The sequence below is a fragment of the Nanorana parkeri genome, unplaced genomic scaffold (genome assembly GCF_000935625.1).
Source record: "Nanorana parkeri isolate BGI_ZX_2015 unplaced genomic scaffold, ASM93562v1 scaffold1621, whole genome shotgun sequence".
NCBI classification, from domain to species: domain Eukaryota; kingdom Metazoa; phylum Chordata; class Amphibia; order Anura; family Dicroglossidae; genus Nanorana; species Nanorana parkeri.
In genome coordinates this window covers 262,219-277,224 of record NW_017307889.1, presented here as the reverse complement: position 1 = coordinate 277,224, position 15,006 = coordinate 262,219, and the positions used below count along the sequence as shown (strand labels likewise).

The window sequence follows — 15,006 nt, the reverse complement described above, 5'->3', positions numbered from 1 at the left end:
ATATTTAGTGTGTGTGTAATAATAATTGTTTTTCCCTTTTTATAGATGCACATGAATATCATGAAGAAGTCAAAATGGTACAGTCTACGGGACCTCCAGTGGCGCCATTGCCTCTTGTGGCTTTTCTTGTTATTGCAACTTATATGTTACTGCATTAGAATGATCTTTCCTTTTTTGGAAAATACCTGTATAGTTGACACACTGACCTTTGTTTAACAATTTGAAATATTTATTGAAAAAATCTGTGAGCTTGCACTTTTTCATGGCAAGCATTTGCATATTTTTATATGTTGACATTTTGTTTTATATTTTTCTATGAGAAAATATATTTTATAGTGCTTGTAAATTTTTAGTTCTATGTGTACTTTGACAACCTATATTAGCTTCTTTAAAAAAAAAAGGCATTTTATTTCACTTGCTGTCTGTGTCCCTAGTCAGATGATTTATTCTTACTTGCTGTCCTCTGACAGTTGTCAGAACAACAGAAGTCGAGGAAAAAAGTCCCACCGTAGCCATTGTCACCTAAGCAGGAGTAGGTATAAATTAATTTGATAGGTTTGGCTTGGTTTTAGCTAACATTGTTTTAACTTGCTTCTGCTTTGGCAGCTCCTTTCAACTTTGCTTGACCTATTAATGATGCAAATAAATGGCTCATCCTTGGTAGCATGACAATAGATGCTGGAGAACAGAGAGGAAACCTAACCTTTCATATAAGTGGACAAACATTTTGTTTATATTGTTTTAACTTTTATCTATTTTATTAACTTTGTGACATCTTAAAATATTGTTTTTTTGTGCAAATTGAGGGCATCAATAAATACACAGTGGCAGCTGTCGGTAGCGTGGCTTTGTTTAACAACACAGCCATTTCATCTTATCATATTAGCAATGATATGGTAATAAATTGGCTTTGTTAGAAAACAAAGCAATGTGATTTTATTTAAGAAAAAACAAATTTTGCTTAATGCTGATCGCCTATATGTGTGACACCCGGTACCGGGTGTGTGCATTGTCGGGTCTTTTCTGCCCGTGCGTGCCCGCGCGAGCAGAAAAAAATTGCCGTCTGGAGACGGCAACCCGCAGATGCAGCAGTGCCGTCCGTCCGTTTTTCTACTACGGGCGGACGGCAAGAGGTTAAGCAGTCATGTGCAAAATTTTGAACCTTAGTTTGATGCAATTTCAGTAAAGGAAAAAATGGTGGTCTTGTGGGGGAATAAAGTTTGGCAAAATCAATTTGCTTATTCCAAAAGAGGAAGTGCAGAGCCAGACTTCTGCGTAGCCAATAATGTCCTTAGCACAGGCAACAGGTTTGCCAAGGTTAGCACACAGCCATCTAAAAAAAGGTTCCAGACTGCTGCCCTGTCTACCAGTGCAATATGAATCCTCGCATAGCTTGTTCATTTTTGTTGGTGCAATTGTGTATTATGCACTAAATCACTTAATGTCCACCCACTCTACACTTGTATACCTAGATTTTAACAGGTTGTATTTGGCCTTCTCTTCTAGTCGTCAGTTCTAGGTGTACTGACCTCAGGCAGTGGGTGCAGAGGCTAAAAAATACTTTCTACTGCCTAGTCTATGTGCCTTGGGTGTCTGATCCTTTTTATAGTGTGATACTAGTTGACTGGGGTAGGAAGGGGTGGCTAAATATACAGTTGGCCTAAAAGGAAAGAAGTATAAATCTGGCTTGAAGAAAGGTAGTTCCTCTTATTTTGAAAGTTCTATTTGTGCTTTCTGTAATGTCGGGAAAACAATTTCCACAAAAACACAGAGCAATTAAAACCTGACAGAGGTTTATACTCATCTTCCCATTAGAAACAAAGAATCTTTTGCAAGTAAATGTTCTATTAATGTAATCTAGTTTACAATAAAGCATTCCTGTTACATTTTTACTTTGTGGTGCTGGGTATGCAAAATTTGAGGTATGTTCTTATAAGATATATAAATTTCACATTCTGTCTCCCATTTTGGCATTATCTACGTACCATATAGGACCTATAATAGCCACAGCTAAGAATAAGCCAGAATTCCAGGTGGTTGTCTTTAATATCCATTTTTTTTTTCATAGCATATCACAGTTCTATCGCGCTTTTCACAACATTAAACGGCAATAACAGCACATAGGAGTAGACGGCACAAAGTGCTGAGGTTAAAGGTCATCATTTTACGAACAATAATCCACCCAGTCGCTTCAAGTCGTAAGACATTGTACAATGCAATTTGTGTGTATGCAAGTTGAGGTTTTTGTTTTTTGCACCCTTATGCTTCATTTTGGCCAGGCACACATGTTCTTGTAGCGTTTAAAAAAAGAAATGATGTGCAGGTTGATGCTGCAGGTGTCACATAAACAACTGTAGCATGTATTCCATTCTTTTGCTCAGCACAGAACCACTTCTCTAAACCCAATCATAAATAGCCAGTTAAGGGTCCTTGGTGAGCTTGATCCCTAGAGAGGTGAACAGAAAATGCCCACCAACACTACCTGATGGCTCCTAATAAATATATAATAATAAATAAATAATAAAGTCACCGGCGCTCCAAATGATCAAGTCAATAAGTTTATTGACCCAAGTGATAACACCTCTAGCATTGTATACATGTCGGCTTTATCCCTTTTTCATTGTTGTAGGTATTGTTGCTATTTAAAGTGAACCTGTGCCCAAATCATACTCTAAGTATTGTACACAACCCCAGGAATGGGTCCTGGTTGGACGGTATATTCCACCTGTGTTTAAGGGACCACAGAATGTTGCTTGAAGTCTACAGGATTATCACTAATTCAGGGTGAGGGGTTCCAGGGTGAGTCTTACTACAAGGAAAACTGCTATGCTGCAGTCTTCCTAGGATTGTGAAACTCTGATAGGAGTCCCAGAATCCAGGGCTCAAAAGATCTTGGGTGGGAAAGAGCCTCCGACCCTGAATACAGGTGTTTTGGACCTAAGGGCTGTGAGTAGGTTAAGAGGAATAGGAAGCCAGGCAGCAGCTGTCTGTGAAGTTTGTTTGGAGCAGGACACATGGTTTTGGGGAGCTGTGGACTATTTGAGGCTGAGACACTGCTGGACACCTGTATCTGTCCCTGAACCCTCTGGAAGCCGAATGGGACTCTAATCCTGTGATGGGAAGTATTTATACAAGCGGAGAGCTGGATGTTATACTGAAGATAAGCCCTGTTTTGTTTTCGTTATGCTGACGAGAAGCTGTATGTTTTGCATTTTTGGAGAAAATAAAGACTTGTTTTAGCAACACGGCTGGCAATTGATCATAACCACCCCAAATATTATAGTATTTACAAGCAGCAAAAGCATATCTGTATTTATAGACAGACAATGTAGAGAAATTTCTAAGGCTTACAACAGTGTCAATGAAATCTAAGCTTTTTTTTTTTTCCTGTGGGTGCAGATCTTGGCAGTCTGCCAGACCTTTAATGTAAACAGACAACAGGTGTTTCTAAGCTGTTAAAATGGATTGAATAGAGCCTTTTTTGTGATCTTTAGAGAAATCAATGACATCACATTACAAGCAGTTATAGAGCTGTGTCAGGGTTTGTTTTAAAGGTCGTTTACGGCTTATGTAAACAGGATTAATGTCCATAGTCCAGAAACAGGTACACTTTAAAAACACAGGCCAGAATTAAGTGAACAGCTCAAAAAAGCCTAAAAATGCTACAAGATCAGACACACAAACCCTTCTGGTAAGCGCATGAAATGACACACTGTATCCTCCATGTTCTTCACTGATGGTAAATAGTTCTGAGCCCATGTACCATTTTACTTTATTTTAACTGCTTGAAGACCAGGGGTTAAGACCCCCTTCCTGGCCAGGCCATTTTTCAGTATTAAGCGCTGTGGTACTTTGACTGACGTTTATTCCGTCATGCAATGCTGTACTGAAATGAATTTTATATCATTTTTTGGGGATAGATAGAGCTTTCTTTTGGTGGTATTTAATCACCACTACGGGTTTTATTTTTTACTATAATTAATTTCCTAAAAAAATTAGGAACGTTTTTTTAACATTGTTAGGAAACATTTATTATTACCCAGTTTTTTGGTAAAATATAAAAGACCGGGTTACTTCGGGTAAATAGACACCAAACATATCAAGCTTTAAAATTGCGCGCACCCGCAGAAAACTACCATACCCAAAATTGCCAATAGGCGACGCTTAAAAGCTTTTACCGCTCATCAGTTTAGTGTTATCAGTGATTGACGGCCCTAGAATGGGCGCAATCGTCTTTTTTGCACGTATGCGCCCCGACGCATGTTTGCATGCGTGTATGTATGGGTGGGGAGGAACTTGAATTTTTTTTTTTCACTAAACTTTATTGCTATCACATACGGGGGCTACTAAAACCCCCCTATGTGATAGCAAAATATGTGACAGGTCCTCTTTATGGAGACATCGGGAGTCTCCAAGACCCCTAATGTCACTAGGGCCCCCCCAAAAGAAGCTGATGAAGCACAGATCTGTCGCACAGATCTAGAGAGCTCCCGGCCGGCTGTTTTTTTTTTTTTACTACGGCCGGCCTGGAGGTAGTTAAAGGGCAATAACACTAAACTGTGATTAGGATTTTACTTTGCATGAGAAATATGTGAAGGCACAGGTTGGCTGACATCTAAGGTTGGTTTATATGGGTAGGTAGACATCTAGACAAGGCATCATTAGGAAATAATGTGACATTCTGTCACGGCAGAGAGCCGTGACAGGATCGAGAGGCGAGCGAACCCGGTATGTGTTCGCTCACCTCCCGATCTACTGAGCCGACCTGTGACAGTCTCATTGTCACAGGTCGGCTACAACTATGAGGTGAGTGAAAAGCACTCCCCTCATAGTTCTCCTTTAAGCTCCACTTTATTGTATCTAGCCATATTGTATTCAGTGAAATGTAAACTTACTGATGCCTTTTGCTGTATGTAGGTTACCATTTGAGAAATTGTGTAGGTCCATTCAATTAATTAGGGATGCACCAATACCATTTTTTCCAAACCAAGTACAGATACTTTACCTCAAATACTCACTGATACCAATTGCTCATACCTTTTTAGTGTCATGTGCCAGTTTTTCTAAAACAGTACAGACTAATGATTTTTTGGACAGTTGTGAAGTGCCAGGGCCAGGTCCTACCTGCAAATGCTGCACCCCTAGTAGTTTCTGCCATTGACTCCAAGCTGTAGAGGGACTTCAAATCTCAGCAGTACATTATACAGCAATGCAGAATCGTATATAAATTTGGTACATGCTCTGGGGTGCCGGCCCGATATATTGGTGGAGGTTCTCTGCAGGAGCAAATGCAGGGGGGTCTCAGCAGGGGAAGAAGCAGAGGGTCTCTGTAGGGTCAGATGTGGAACATTAGTAGGTGTTGCCGTAACACGGGGAATCCAGTGCAGGTGTTATTTCTCCAAGGGCAGCATCTGCAGGGCCCATGTCTGGCACAAATACAGCGACATCCAGGAACCACACCGAGCAGAGGATCAGCCAAACCCTGGAACTCCTGAGCCGCATCCTGGGACATCCAGCAAACGCAGGACCTCAGGCAGCCAAATCTATTAAAAAATTTAAAGCACTAGTATCAGCGCTTAGCATGGGGGCATTTTCACAATTACGAGTACTCGTGAAAATGCCCAGTATCTGCACCGATACTGGTATTGTTACGAACATTCGTTATGATGAAGTTAAAAAGCAAAATACCTTTGTTAATATCGGAGTTGATGAGTTGTTTTTTTATCCGAAATACGAAATTCGGATCCGAAATCCGTTAACGGAATTCGTATTTCGTTTGGTTGGCCAATCAGAGGTTTTCTCTTCTGCTGCTGAGGGTTGCATTACAATACAGGCAGGAAATACGGAATTTCATTAACGGAATTTCATTCCGTTACGAACAGTCGTTATGATGAAGTTAAAAAGCAAAATACCTTTGTTAATATTGCAGTTGATGTTAGTTTTTTTTTTACGAAATTCGGATCCGAAATCCGTTAACGGAATTTCGTATTTCGGATAAAAAAAAACAACTACCATCGACTCCAATATTAACAAAGGTATTTTTGCTTTTTGACTTCATCATAACGAATGTTCGTAAAGTTACGAAAATGTGCCGAAACTAATGAAAATTCATATTTCATACGAATCCGAATTGAGTTTCGGACACGAATTACGAAATAACGGATATTCCGAAACGAAACAAATTTTTTGACGGTGCACAAGTCTAGAGAACCTGCAAACTCCTTGCAGACATGACCTGGCTGGTATTCGAACCAGGGATCCCCAGTACTGAAAGGCAGCAGCGCTAAGCACTACACCACTGTGCTTCCTCTTTATAAGTTGCTTTGCTTACAGCAGAAGAACCCCAAACTACCATTATTTTATCTGTCATTTTAAAAAAAAATACTTTTTTAGGTAGTTTCAGCAGCAACACATGCATTTTTATCAAGTGATACTAGACCTGCTTTGACCATCAGACGTTGTTGCCCCAAATGGTCTTAATGCAGAGTGGAATATAAAAGTATTGATTATCTGCTATGTTAACCTGTTGTGGCTGTCTATTGGATTCACTATATTGCAAAAAGGGGCATTATAAACAACATATTGTGGGATCAATGATTATTAATTGGATTTTAGATCCCTTAGATTAGTGAATGAGGTGAAGCTCTCTCATGCAGAGGTAGGCAACCTTGGCACTCAAGCTGTTGTGGAACTACAAGTCCCATGATACGTTGTAAGATTCTGACAGCCAGCCGCATTAAGTGCCAAGGTTGGTCTACCAATGCTCTAATGACTTCCATCTTCCAATCATGTCCAAAAATACAGTTTTTTTTAAATTTGTTTGCAAGTGATTCGGTATTCTTTGTATAGTAAATTTTCACCCCAGTCACTAAGCTAGATGAAAATTCAATTGCAAAGTGAGAACTTCCTTGTAAAAAAAACTGTCTATTTGCCTTTTGTAAATCAATCCCCAGAGTCTCTTGCAACCCCACCTCCGTCCTGCTCCGAAATGGAGTTGTGTTACACTGTGTTTAACCTAAGGCTGCGGAAGAGCAATGGAGCAGTGGGCAAGTGAGGCAAAGATGAGTATAAGTGGGTTGATTTGAAAAAAGGCTGTCACTCTGCCCTGCATAAGAAAAGTGACATAAGTCATAGTAAACCATGTCATTCTTTAAATGCAGCTAGTGAAAGTACCTGAATTTGACTTGGTATTAGTCTCTTGCAATCCACTTTACAGCAGATCTCAGACTGGGAGTGGAAGGGGGTAGCCAGTTAGGTCATCTTCATGCAAATGGGTTGATGAGGAACATACTGATTAGAGTAAAGAGCAGAATAAGTGCAGGGATAACATAATTAGTATGCTGCTGGTCTTTTACTGTCAAGTCAGCAGGCTGAGGGTGGAGAGATGACTCCACTGCAGTGGCGTCACAAGGGGGGTGCGGGGAGTGCGGCCCGCACCCGTGTTACACCACTGCAGGGGTGACACCAAATGACCAACAGTCATTTTGGTGTCACCCCCTCTAAAAAGTCGGGCACTCAGTAATGGACCGAGAACCCGACAGTGTCAGGAGAGAGGAGGGGAGCCGGCGGCATATCTCATCCTGCCGGGTGAACGTCCCCTCCTCTCACTGCCAGCATCCATCACCAAGATGGTCACCGGCAGGCGTCAATCAGGTGGCCGCGCACACACGCAATGACGATACGGCGGGGTGTCATGCCCCTGCCCCACTGTATCAACCACTGGGCTGTGCTGTAGAAGGGTGTTGTTTAAATCCGAGGACTGGGTGGACAAATATACAACTTCTTTGGATCCGGCACTATAGTGCAGAATCAGTGCATATAGCACACACTATTGCACAGTGCACGGCACCGCATACTAGGTGTGCAGTACCATTCTGACTGGCACACCAACAAGCATCCCGGTGGTCGTGTGTTGTAGCACCATGCAATATGTGGGAACGCAATAACATTTTACTGTTCAGTGATAAAAAGTAGTGAAAGCAAACCATCCTTTACTGCATAGTAACACAATGCGGAAGTGTTTTGGGGTGCTATCTGAAATGAATGGTAACACAATGCACTAGCATACGGTACTATGCAATGTGTAATAGTGTATGCTAAACACGTGGATCATACTAGTTGAGCACAATGTTATGGTGTGAATGTGCCCTTAAGGTTATAAAGCTTTAAGCAAGATATTGTTAACCTTGGATTAGCTTCTATGAGAAGAAATAAAATATCTATATAATGAAAACAGGCAATAAAATGTGATTGACATCCTTGCCACGGTGGCAGGTTCTACAGACTTTTTTTTTGAAGGACTGTCTGGTATCAAGCAAAAGAAAATGAAGATAAAACAGACCTGTGTTAGATGACATGTATCATGATGAAAAACCTTTTGACATGAAGCATTTTACTGACTTCGTAAAAAAAATAGGTTATGCTTGTCCACAACAAGCAGAGCAATCCTGAGAGTTTACTGCATATATATTATTTCTTTTCAATGATAGCAGCCATGTCTTGTATATCAAAAAGTTTTTTACTTTAAAAAAAATAGTACTGGGATTATTTAGAATTAAAATGAAAATGAAAAAAAAGAGAAGCTGAGGGATGCAGACAAGCTTGGATTTCCTGTCAGTTACAGGGTTTTATTTATCGCAAGACTAAAGATAACAATTGAGTGTCTTATTTTGAGGTCAGCACTGTCTTGTCTTTCTTATATCATCAATGTGGCTGATCCGATTGCATTGCTTTTCTTATCTTGACATTTATTGATCAGATTCAGTGCAAATTGCTTTGGAGAAGCTCGGAGCCTTCACCGAGATGACACAAGTACACTTCTCAGACTCTGTTTACTTCCCTTGCAATTAGTAGCTGATACAATATTCTAATAGATCTAGGTCCATTGCTGGGTTTGGGGTTACATTTAAAAGACCATTGTTTGGACCCTTGCTGAACTCGTTTTTTTCTTTGATAGCTTTGAATATTTTATTGGGTTATGGTCTAAATGCAGCCATGCATTTTATGTGTATTTTTCAGTCTTACTATCTGCACGTGGAAAAAAATGGGAATTGTCATGAAGAACAAGATCATAAAAAAGAAAAAAAGGAGGATTTGGACTTTTAAGGTACTTCAAGGATCACACAAAACACATTTGATTTTTTATATAAAGTATAATAATTTATATTTATAAATATATTTAAAATGCATAGTTTTAAAAAAAGAAAGACAAACAAGATTGCCTAAAAGAGACCATAGGATGTAGCCGCATCCTCCCACAATTTTTTTTAATATTACGATACTTGTTACAATTTGCTGGATATCAGCTTAGTTTAATTTGTAGTCCCGTGGGAGTAGAACAGATTTCAATGCATTTCACGGAGATCCGCTTCTTCAGGGAAAAGGGCTACTGTCTTTAATAGTCTGTAAAGATGGCTGTATCCACCACTGACCACCACTCAATCATGGGCGCGGACGGGGAGGGACCAATAGAAATGGGGTAGAGAGCGAGACAACCCCCAAGTCAGAGCAGGAAACTACAGAGTGAGAGAGGTTTCAGAAGAGGCCAGATTTTCTATTAGATGAGAACATCTCAAAAATTATTATTATTATTGAATAGATCACACCTGACATTATCCATTTCCATCACCTGTGTACATTCTATAGCCAAAAACTTGGGCTCCAAACACAGCCTCATAAAAATAGCCAGTTCTCTTTTCTTTACCTTCTCCTGAGCTCCAACCACCTCATACCATAGTGACATGAAGAACAAGAGTGGACGCATTAACATGGTTATTAAAAAAAAAAAAAAGTGCTGAGTCACCTAGCTACCAATCTCAATTCATAATTCATGTTTAATTACTTTAAACTAATAAAAATTCTTATCTGCATATTTGTTCTGCTTCAGTAGCACTGAATTATGACATGGTTGCATCACCAGGACAGCCAGGCAACTAGCAATTGCAAAAGGGTCAAAATGTCAGCAGTGGCAGCCTCCTTGTTCCTCTCAGCACGTTTGCTTAAAGCACAGATATGCTTAACATGGATCAAGAAACACAATTCAGACCACTAACCCCATTCATGCAAACATTGACAGAAAGTGCAATGGGGCTTTTCCTTATATTCATGCTAAAATGAACTTTGATAACAAAATTCGATAGTGCTGCATGCCTGTTGTCATTAGTCATTGGAAATGCTAATGGATAGATTTTGACTTGCATCTAGCTATGGTTCATAGATCAATGGTTAAAGTTGAACTTTAGGCACAAAAACTTTCATCCAATTATATTCCTCAATAGCCACAAAGGATATAAATTCACTTTATGTACACAAAATGTCTTTACAAACCCGGATATTACCTAAAAGTAGCACTTGTATCATCATTGTATTGCACAGAGTCTGAGCAGAGAGCAGAGCTGTCTGAGGGTCCAGCAGGTCCATCTACTAGAGACTGCCTGCAGAAAACTATAGAAGGGGTGGAACTTAGACTGGTCACCCTGCACAAAGCGAGAAAACAGCATTGATTGGTCTTTACTAGAAGAAGTTCTGGCACAGATGTAAGGTTTTCACTATACACATGTCTCTGGTATTTAGACAATATTTGCTTATTCTGGAGTTCAGCTTTAAGACAAGTCATAAAGAATCACATATCTACTCATAGGATCTGCATTTGTCCAGGCCTATATATATATATATCTATATATATACATACATACATGCATACATATAAAAATAGGTAACAAAACCTAATAAAACAATTACAACTTAAAGTCTTGAGTCCGGGGGTCATGCGATCCACTACATCGCCTCTTCCATGAATGACAACCAATAATATATTCAGGCCTGCCATTGACCAGTCTTTTTGCCGGCCCTCTTTGTGAAGTTATCACGCTTCAGTGGTGGTCTTTAAGATTGAGAGGACCATGCAAAAAGACATTCATGGGAAGTTGGCACAGGACGAAGGACCCTCCCACTACATAGTCCAGGAAAAAGATTGGAACCCAGTGCGTCATATGACTATGGATTCAAATGAATGTTTGGAGCTTTTATTTTAGGTTTTTTTTACAGATGTAATTTTTAAGTGAGTCCCCAGGAGGTGTTTCCCAAATGGGAATAGTGGGTATCCAGAATTATGTTTCCCATCATTCGCTAGTATGCACACCATATATGCACATTATGGGTGACTTACCTTGCAAATGATCCCCTCAATGCTGCAATGTTGGGACTCTCTTCCTCCACCAGATGGCTGGGTTGTAATGATGTAATTCTCCTGCATGCCCACAGGAGTTACATTTTGGCAGAGGACCTTAACTAGCTTGTGCACTGAGCAGCTCATGCAAAGCTCAGTGCACACAAACAACGACTGGCAGGAAGGAAGCATTTATGACAGAAGTGACATGCGGAGTCTCTTGTGTCATAAAAAACCCTGTCAGTGTTCTTTGTAATTTAAACTTTACTTCCACTTTAATCCAACAGATGTTAACGCACCACAATGGTGAGCATGGGCTCTAAGGTTACTGCACAGGCTTTGGGTTCTACAGTATTGTGTCATCTGTAAACCATCACCCTAGTCCAGGAAGCATTGTGAGGAAGAGTACTGTGATCTCAACGAATGATAACTGTTACTCCTGCAAAGTAATTTAACATGCATGCATTTTGCATGATAAATATATCACTGAAAATAGATCTGCTGCAAAAGGCATGATCACCCTGGTCAGAAGTGTTATCACATATCTTTGGAGGCTGAACTGAGGATTGTGCCTCCCTTGCAATTCTAGTCAAAACACCTGTCGTGAGGTGAGAGGGAGTGTAAGGGCAGGAAAGACCTGAGATGGAAGTCTCCCACAAATTGGCGGAATGATCGGGATCAGAACACATTAAGGAGCTAATATGCTTAGTTTAGCGAGGCTGAAGTCAGCATGTGGCAGCTACTGTATACATGTGTAGGGTAGCAGTTGACTACTGTGCTTATGAGGAGAAAACTGAGTCAGCAGCAGGGGGTACCATGCAGGGAGTAGCCAGGGCTATAGTCATGAAGCAGGGTAAGATCACACTGGAGAAGGAAGTAGACAGGAGGAGCCAACTGTAGTTTGGAAGCAGGCCAGGTCAGCAGCAAGTAAATAAGGAACAAGCCCTGGTCAGGAAGCAGGCCTGGTCACCAACAGGATGGTAGAGTAAAGGCAGGTCCAAGGCAAGCCTGGTTAGCAATGGGTAACTCAAATTACAGGGTAAATAGCTGAAGACCATCCACCAACTTTCTGATACTCCGGATGTTGAATAGTTCTTCATCCACTGGAATTGGGAGTACACACCCATGTGCATGCATGCCACATTGTGCCCAAGCACATGTGCATGCGCATACACTCACACAGCTGAAAATGACTCTATGATTGCATGCTGAAACATGCCCTGCAGCAGTACCCTGACAAGTGTGTTTTTCAGATTTGTCTATGGGAAACCCAGCAGGAGGTGGGTGATCACATGGATTGGCATAAAGCGGAAGGCAAATCTTAGTGACTGACACTGCCAGTTCTACTAAAATCTGATAATCCATTCACACTGTACGACCTATGGCACTCCAGCAATTCTGTCACTAGTAGCAACTCACTGGTGGCAAGATTGCTAGAAAAAAAAAAAACATCACCTGTGTCTATGGCATTGCCCCCTCATTGTCCAGACCAGCAAGGTGTTGCTTTCTACCTTTTTCTGTTTGTTTTTTTCTGCAGCATTTCAGCCAGCACATGACCAGCACTTCACTGGCATGGACAGAAAGAGACTGATGTAGAAACAGGTGAGTGTCTTTTTGTCCTCTCTAGTGATCCTGACAATATTAACTTGCTGTCAGCGACAGAATCACTTGTGTTTAATAGGGTTTACTCTCACACAAACATGCATAGGCATGTGTTTTCACATGGTTTGCTCTGTGGCTTTAAATAGATCTTTGAACAGACTTTCTAGGACTTGACTGTAACCATAAAGGGCAGTAGTTAAAATAGCTTTCATTTGTCAATGCATTTTGCCTTAATCACTAAAAGCAAAATGTATGGTAACTTGCCTAGTGTTAACGAGCCCTAAGATATCAGACTTGGGTGGTATGGTTTGCAGTCCATTGCCATTACACTTGTACATCCTTTTTTCCAGACATTCGGGATGACAAGTTCCAGATTACAGGTATATTTCACATAACAAATAGTACCCTGCTACTTCATGCTTTATCCACAATAATGACAAGAGTATTATCACTATCTTCATGCTTTATTTGTTTCAATTATAATATATTGCATAGCTCCCTAGTATTAACCCATGGCACCAAATCCATACTGTTCCACACAATGATGTCTAAGCAAAGGAATAGAAAATATTTCTGCTTCATTGTACAGCAGCACTACTATGAATGTTGATGCATAGAGAATTGATGCATAGAGTGATGACTTAAATCCACTACAAACCAATCCATTGGAAAGACTTGGAAAGGGGACGAAAATCCATATTTCACCAAATTGTTTTGCAAATTAAAATGGATTTCAGATTTTCTGAGGTACGTTAGCATTTACTCATACATGTGGTTTAAGACTTGATTCAATATTGTGAGTTTGACCTGTTTTAGTGAATATTGATTAATTGGAAATTCTATTTAATAGTATTGCAGTGTTGTTCAATCAAGTGTATCTTGAGGTCTATATAGTTATCTCTGGGAAGTGCTGCTTTTTTTATATTTAGGCTTTTCCTTTTCATACATGTATAAATTTTCATATCAAAACCATAAACAACAAAATTGACTACAAATGCTATATTTTTTTTCTATATAAACAAAAAATGAATGACCAGGGAGGGTAAATAATAATTGCCTAGAATGTCTATAATGAGCTTAATATAAAACTCTTACTAATTTAGATGCAGGGATACCAACCTCCCACTATAGGGCTTGGGAAAGATAACTAGTGCAAAGGAAACCCACACAAACATGGGGACATTTACCAACATCATGCAGATACCATTAAGCCATTATATATTGAAGACAAATTTTAAAGATGAACTCTAGGCAGATAGGAATGACACAATTGAAATCAGTTTTATGAATATATAATTAAATGCATGTTTTAAATACAAGAAGTATATTTGAATGTGATTGATATAAGCTTCTTGTAGTCCTTGTGTGGCAGAGTTCAGAGTAGCAGAGGAAGAAGCAGCACAAGGAGCCAATCAATTCATGTGCTGAGAAGGAGCATGATGATAGAAGGAAAAAACAAGATAATGAGCTCTTCTTCACTGTCCAATCACAGGCTGTGGGTGGGTCTATGGCAGCCTGGGCTCATTGGCAGTGGGTTGAATGATGTCAGCAGTCACTGAATCCAGAAGATGGAAGACATCTTGGTAGAACAGAAGTTCTGTGTGGGAGAGCTCTGGATTGATGATGAGAATTGCAGCAAAAGGTGTATTTGCTATTTACTACCAGTGAGCTATTTTTTTTTTTTTTACTTCTGCATTTCTGCTTTGTATCATGTTCTCATTTCATAACAGTGGTATGGTCTGCATCTGTTAAGTCTGTAGTAATTATTAATAAGAGTGCTATGACTTCTTCTAATCATTTTCGAGCAAAGAAAAAATTAATAGATGTGAGTAAATCCTCTGTTTTCATTGGAGCTCCTTCACACAAACACACTGTGCTAAGACACTGAAGGAAAAGTCCTCTGTACTTTATTATATCTGTATTGACCTGTTTGTTTCCCAGTGAAGTGTACTGAATGGGGTCCTTCATAAAAACCCAGTGCCGTCATTCTGGGAACATATATCATGTGGCCTGTGTATGGCGACCGAGGACTGGAGCTAAAAGCCTTGTCCATAAGTAGTTATTCATGGGCACGCAAACATTGTTCAGATGTTTTGGCAGGTTGTGTACTAAATGATACTTGTAGACTTTCACATACAACATATACATATTGCACATGGATCTTTTGTTTATTACATGGCAGCATAGTGTAAACATGGCTAACACTATGTTATTGCAGCACTGGGATCCTAGGTGCA

The 15,006-nt window shown here is 40.0% G+C and overlaps 1 protein-coding gene across 1 annotated transcript in view; it reads left to right on the top strand.

Annotated features, from left to right (window-relative positions):
- Window positions 1-12,758, top strand: part of LOC108799059 — a 32,583-nt gene extending 19,825 nt beyond the window's left edge. Inside the window, exons 6-7 of the mRNA XM_018570877.1 lie at window positions 10,890-10,982; window positions 12,705-12,758. Of these exons, the coding sequence (XP_018426379.1) occupies window positions 10,890-10,982; window positions 12,705-12,758 (147 nt within the window). The remainder of the gene's footprint in view (window positions 1-10,889; window positions 10,983-12,704) is intronic.
- The last annotated feature ends 2,248 nt before the right edge of the window (window positions 12,759-15,006 follow it).